This window comes from Gavialis gangeticus, unplaced genomic scaffold (genome assembly GCF_001723915.1).
Source record: "Gavialis gangeticus isolate Ggan-Ray unplaced genomic scaffold, GavGan_comp1, whole genome shotgun sequence".
Taxonomy (NCBI): domain Eukaryota; kingdom Metazoa; phylum Chordata; order Crocodylia; family Gavialidae; genus Gavialis; species Gavialis gangeticus.
This window is the reverse complement of record NW_017729024.1, coordinates 89,938,267-89,945,390: the sequence shown is the minus strand read 5'-3', so window position 1 is coordinate 89,945,390 and position 7,124 is coordinate 89,938,267. Positions and strand designations below refer to the sequence as shown.

Below are 7,124 nucleotides of genomic sequence, written 5' to 3'. Positions count from 1 at the left end.
AATATGAATACTAGGTAAAAATGGGGAATATTTAATGGAGCTATAATGCTTTTGAGGTTACAGCATTAAACAACAACAACAACAATTAAAACCTTCCTAAAGTCTCTCTCACCAAAATTCAGTATCTCATCTCCTCACATTATTAGAAGCTCTCACTGTAGCAATATCACTATTCTCTGCTGTCCAGGAGTGAACTCATGCTGTTGTTTAAGGAAGCTGTCTTCTGAGCTACTCTCACTCGTCCATGGAAGTCACTCTCAAGACCTAAATTAGAGGCCAGTCACTTGTAACCACAGAAATTAGTTTGAGTTTAAAAGATTTTTTTTTTTTAGGAGAGAAAAAGCAGCTGATCATGTCAGGGTAGCCAGCCTGAGCCTGACTCAGATCTGCTTTGCGCATACCTGGTGTAGCCACTTTCAATTCTGCAGAGTGAGTACTAAGTGGGAGGAAATAATTACTACCATCCTCTTCAGATTTACAGCAAAGATGTAAATCATAGCAGTAGAGTGGAGAATCAAACACGTATAATACTGTATATAAAAAAGAAGTTTGATTTGGTTTCTGTGGTGAAGGGTGTTTGTAAAGAAATCTTTTATAAGACCAACTAAATAGTTGAAAAAATTAATCACATCTACCCAAAGAACCTTGTCTGCCGTTTGGTATCCCTGGCATTTACATTACCTGCTTCTGTACCAATTATGCAGTCCCTATGTGCCAGTACAACTCTTGGCTTCATTCCATGCAGCACTGATGAGTTTCTCTGCAGAGGTATTTGTTCAAAACTGTCTATTTGCTTCCCTAAATTTAATTTAAATTACGAAAGGCCAAGGAATAAGGGGTGGTCTCTGTGAAAAGTTGTTGACTTTCCCAATTGTCCAGGAGGGCACTGTTAATTAAAATGCAGCGTTACTAGGAGGAAGTGGGAGTTAAAAGCACGGATGGAGTGAAAAAGGCTTTTCCCAAGCCACTAACTGATGTCTCTTTCTTTTATGTGTTCCAGCCTGTGTACATGAGAATTGTAAAGGAGTCTCATTTTGGCAATAACTGCCCTGACTGCATCCCCTGTACAAGTGTACAGATTTGGAGATAGATCCCCAAGGTAGGGCTTTTGGGGGGAAGTTTGGGCAATTAATAAGTTCAGAGCAATTTAGGAGCATGGTGTCAGAGAAATCTTGGCACCAGGTGAGTATGGCTCTGCCAGATTACTCCAAAATTAGATGCCTGCAACAGATGCCGCAGCGGGAAAGCAGGCCAGCCAGCTCCTTTCAGACCTGGACAATGGGAGCACTGGGCTTCTAGTGTGTTTTCATCTCCTGTCCCTAAATACATGGGACAGAAGTTCTTGGGAATGGACTGTGACTCCAGCCAAAGAAAGACTCAATCAGTGGCAAGAATAGCAGAAGCAGGTGGAGACCAAGCTAGCCAGCTCCTTTTCCCTGCCATCACCTTACAGTTTCTGCAGGAAGGAAGGAGCAATGTGAACAAAAACTATACTCCTTTGTTCCGTCTTCATTTTAGCAGTAAGACAAGAGGTAATATAAAGAAAGACTTAGAAGCCCTTAAAGACTCAGTGATGCTCTGATACTGTGGTTTCTTCCCCTCCTCTATTCTATATACTAAGAGTCTCCACACTGGTATAGTAAGTGTTACCCTTATTTTCACTCTGCCTTATTTTCCAACCTGTAAAGAGAACATGTGCAATGCAAATGTATTCAAACCACCGTTTCCACTGCCCACCGTGCATTTCCGACCCTGCACTCCCTTCCACACACAAATGTTTTAGGGCACTTCCATTGATGCAAACACTGATTATTCTTTATATTAAGCATCAGAGCTGCTAGCTGATGACAGCCAGTAAACCATAAACTGCTTTCAGGCTTGTCTTCCTATCGGCTCCTGCAGCTGGGTGATGTGGGTTTCTTCCGCCATTGAAACTATTAAGTTGCTGTAGTTTGTTTGGTTTCAGCTTACCATAATTGCTGCCATTTCCACGGCTGATTTGGGCTATGTTTGAAGTTGACGTATGATACAAAGTGTGCTGCACATGTTGCTGTTCTCCATGTGTCAGGAAATTAGAGATGGAGTGTGTGTATATATATGTGTGTGTGTATATATAAACATCTTCCGTGTAACTGTCTTCTACTTATGTCTTTGAGCATTTACCGTATCAAAAGTAACTAGATGTCTTAAAGACTTCCTTAGTGATAATCATTCAGGTTACTGCTACTGGGCAAGTTAATGTATGCTGGATGAGGCCAGAGAATACATACATGAAATAAGTGTGGGTAACTAGCAAAGTGTATTTCAAAACGTATAAAATACTAAGTATCAATAACACACAATAGTTAAAGGCTATTAGGCATGAGTTTTGAAATGAGTAGCCACATGGAGATCTAAGGGTGTTGGGGTGCTCACTGTAGGCACCAGGCTTTGACTACCTCTGAGAGTTATATTCTTAATTCAGTGCTAGTATCAGATAACGGAAGTTGACAGAACTGAATTTAGCTGATTTGTTGAAAACTCTGAAAGAGTGAAAGAAACAGGAAGTCTGATGATACTTTGAAAAGCGGAGCACTCTTGTGCTTTGGACTGTAGCCAGGCACAAGTCAGTCACATAAACATGCATCATAAAAAAGTCTTCACTATAGAGTTCTTGTGGGATTTCAGGCAAGTCACTTAATCTCTCTGTGACTCTTTTACCTATTGATACATGAGAGGTAATAGCATATCCATCTCCCACTAGGGCAGGAACTGTCTTGTATGTGTAAGGGGCATGCTTGCACAAAAGATCCCTAACCTTGATTATGTAATGCTAGCACAGAAAGGTTCCAAATAAAAATAATAGTGATGATCATAGGCAACTGGTAGGGGGTGCATGGCCGACACTGATGCTGTCAGTAGGGTTGGTGCCCCGCAGCTTCTGCGGGTGCCCTGCCAGATTCAGGAGGCACCAGTCACTCATGATGATGATAAAGCAAACCCCATGTATGGGACACATCTGAATTTGTAAAAGTACAGGACGAGAAATAAAATATTGCAGAGTCAAGTGTTATTTCAATAACATGTTAAAGGTGCCTTTCTGTGGGCCTTATCTCCAATTACACTGGCTTAAGGACAATGAGAATCAGGCTCTTTGAGTCTCTTAAGAATGTTACAGAATTCAAGCAGGGAGGAATGAATGGCAGCTGTTCCTTTTTGAAAATCATCCTAACAGTAGGGAAGGAGTGTGGGTGGAGATGGGGATATATAAGCAAGCTGCCTTTTCCTGTTTTTGTGTCCTATCCTGTACCATATCCTATATCCCTATTTTTGTATCCCGTCCAGTAGCCACAACACACCAGATAGGGCCAGTGACATTCTCCAACCGTAAGAAATGTAAAGAAAATAGGTGATGAAGGGAGAGAAGGGGGGTTGGAACGTATAAAAATATGATGCCTAGGGACTGCTTTAGCCACACAGTTTAAGTACCATTTCCCCCACACTCTGAAGGATCTGCCCAGAAGGATGAAAGCTGCTGTTAATGGTCTCCACCAAACATTTTTGCAAGAAGAAGAACTATAGCACTGACAGCAGATGTCTATTTGTTGTGCTTGATATACTCATGTGTATCCTGTATATCAAGCATGTACTCATGTATACATATGTCTGTTATTAAACATAACACACAAATACCCCATTCTTCTTGTAGCAGCTAGGATGAGTTGCATGTGCACAACTGCTGAATGAATATACACCAGGGTTTTGGAAGACAGAGATGTGACAAGTGTCCAACAACTGCAACCATATATTTTTAATCTGAGGGTGGAAACAGATGTTGCCTGACATCTTATTTGTGCCACTGTTGTGCCATCAATACCCTTCGTGATGCCACATGAAAGGAATATCAGTGGTGCAACAAAAGGTAGTAATTGACTGTGGCAAAAAAGATCTAGTACCTCTGTGGAAGAAAAGTACAAGCAGCCTGAGCTGCTTGCACTCTCCTGACACCCCAGGCAGATGATCTGAGGGCTTGAGGGTAGGGATGAGATATTTGTCCCTCAAGCCCCAAGATTACCTGCCCACTTTCTCTGCTTACATAGAAGCACCCCAGGAAATCTCAGGATGCCTCTCCATAAGTGGGAAAGTCAGGGTTCCCCAGTCAGCCAGACCTGTTCCCCCAATTGCAGAGGAATGGGTCTGGCTGGGTGGAAAAAAGTCCTATTTTTGCCGTTCAGTCAGATCTGTCCCTAGCGATGGGTACTGCTGAGCAGAGAGATCACATCACCCTTGTCCTACACCATCAAGGATGGGACAAGGGTAGATGTGTGTTTCACCCAGTGAAGCAGATCAGCTGCCATGGCACACAATTGTTTTTGTCATTATTTAATCTATTTATTTTGATAGCACCCACAAACCCTAATTGGGATGACAGCCCCATTGCAGTGGCTTCCCTGTGCCAAGAGAAATAGGCATGGTGTCTTTCCCAAAGCAACATGTGAAGGAGACAGAGGAGGTAAAGGATATTTCTTGGATTTATTTTTGTTCCTTGTTTTAAAATTTTGTCTACATTTTCCCCACCACTGTTTTTGTCTTTTTGTCCCTTCTCCAGAAAAGTTAGTTCATGATTTCAGGAAGGGGCTAGACACCATTTTTTACAGATCCTGTTAGCAATGACTTTCAATCAGCCAGTAGGAAACTCAAGAGAAACTCTGAAAACTTCCTGCCTAGGCACTGAGTGCAGTGCGTTTCTAGGATGCTACAATATGGAGAGCCAGAATCTGACTTTTGGTATCAAAATAACATCATAGTGGATATCATGTAGGGCTGGTCTTTAGGAAGGCATTTTGAAACACCTGTGAGATACCATTGCTGCAATGGTCGCCTTTAGTAAGTCAAGAGTCCTCAGTTCTGTTTCCAAATTCTGTGACCTGGGGAAAATCATTTTACCTCCCTTTGACTCAGTTTCTGTTTCTGTAAAATGGGCATAATGATATTTATGTGCATTTATAACATGCTCTAATATCTGTGGACTAAGTGATCATATAGTAAGGAAGGGAAAAAAAATCTAAGGCATGGTACCAGATCAGTTCAATTTACCAAGCAAGCAAAATGTAGATGCTATGGCCAATAGCCATTCCTTCAGAACATACTACGAAGGGCCCCCTTCTCCCTTTCCAACACACACACACACACACACACACCAAGGCTTTTCTATCCATCAAAAATGCTAAGATAATCATTCTGGCTCCTGGAATTGCTCCACTGACTCTACATCTTTCCTTACATTAGATTCACATTTTTTCTCACTTTCTAGGCCATCATTCCACCTCTCCCTGCTTGCCTGCTTTTGTCTCTTCCATCATACCTTGCTTCCTTTACACTGTCACTGAATAAAGACTTAAGCACCCAGATGTCTGCTTCTCCCATTAGGGTCTCTGCACTTTCTTTCTTAATGCACAGAATGCCTAGAAATAATCCATAAGGCAACTATTTTCTACTCATTCAAATGCCACATCAAGCCACCTGTTGATGTACAGCAAGATCAGTCAACCAGTGATGTTCCTGGTTGTTTTCCAACCTAAACAACTGATTTACAGACATTTTGTATACCATACTGGTGATTTGGATTCTTCAGGCTTTGCAACAGCTAAAGTAACCAGATGAGTTTCTGTTACCTTTGTCCCCTCCCAACTAGGATCCACTTGCTCAGTGACCTGTCTCTGAGAGATCCTAGTACCAGATAGAGAGTCAAAAACAGAATCTAATTCTCTGAGACCAACTCCATTCCCCGAGTCCCACTTTCTTATCATGCCTGATTCTTGGTTAAATTTTGAACACGTCAGAAACCATGTCTTCCTGTGAATCTGGAGAACACTTGACACCATGGGAACAGGACCCTGAAGTTTTGTGTTTGCTACCACAAATACAAATAGTAACACAGGATGAATATTAGACCCTCTGTTGTTGCCATTTGTTGAACTGTGACTTGGGGCATGAAATGATGTGCCTGTGGAAATCCTTTCTGTAATCTTGTTTAAGAAATGTGTGTGCGTGTGTGTGTGCGCGTATATAAAAGCAAATGCTAATGTAGACAGTAAAAGGCAGGGGTTTAGTGCCTTGTTGTTAGCAGTCTTTGTTAAAGTGAATGAAATAGCAGGTTGCAACAGCTCTTTGTTTTTTGGACTATTTTCAGACCACGCATTTTTGATCCATTAGTCCTCCATGCATGCTAACACATTTCTGGAAACACTACACAGAGACTGGAGACAGTGCATTTGCTGACGCCAACTGTAATCAGAAGCATTTCACAGGGACGATTGCTGGCAGAAGTGGTGCTGACTGTGGAAAAGAAAACAGTGAATGAAAAGAAGTTACAGTAAAAACAGCCAAATTAAAACAAAACCCCAAAACTCCTCTCTTGTTCATAACAGCTTTATAGCTTATATAGGCACTTCTGTTTCCTGCAACCCTCCTACTCCTGGTCCCTCACAGCTCCATGAAACCTCATTGCTGAGGGCCAGATTCTCAGCGACAGTGTAGGCTGCACAGTAGTGGATCTGCAGACAAACAGAACCTGAACTGAAATTAAAGAAGGTGAGGGAAGGTTGCTAGCTTACTTTACAGATGCCCCATAAAAATCCCCAAAACCATTCACTAAACCTTGGAGGAAAGGCATTTTCCCCTAATAGCAGGCTATGGAACTTACTCTAAGTTTTCAAGTGACTATTTTATTTTTTAATTAAGGTTCCAGTTGAATGATACCTTCCGTCGTCACAGCAAAGCATGGACAAATTCTCAGTCAATCCACAGAACAGCAGAGAGAATCTATAGATGTAACTGGAGCACATTCTCCTGATGCCCTGAAAAACAAATCAACATTTTCTTTTCTAAAATGCAGAAAAACTGTTCTCTCTGCATCAGGATTGCACAAAGAAACTTGGGAAATAGGACTGAATATGACAGAACCAACTTCCTCAAGATACAAATGCTGGAACTCTGTGGAGTGCTGGGTTTTTTGTTGTTTTAAAGACTTCAGAGGGATGTGCCCAAAAAGCTGCATGGGTGGAGCTCTAGCCTGCCATTCTGGTTTGAAATGCTTTGGACCTTAACCCCCTTCCTTGGAAGTATTTAAGAGGAGATTGGAC

At 41.8% G+C, this 7,124-nt stretch overlaps 1 protein-coding gene across 5 annotated transcripts in view; it reads left to right on the top strand.

Annotated features, from left to right (window-relative positions):
- Window positions 1-7,124, top strand: part of LOC109297545 — a 186,991-nt gene that overhangs the window by 110,310 nt on the left and 69,557 nt on the right. For 2 of the 5 annotated variants that reach the window (XM_019517362.1, XM_019517363.1), the window contains exon 2: window positions 4,384-4,492. The exons of 2 other annotated variants lie outside the window; for them this stretch is intronic. In XM_019517362.1, coding sequence (XP_019372907.1) covers window positions 4,384-4,492 — 109 coding nt within the window. Of the gene's footprint in view, window positions 1-4,383; window positions 4,493-6,172; window positions 7,077-7,124 lie in introns of those variants that run through there. One more of the 5 variants, XM_019517365.1, reaches the window with a different exon arrangement.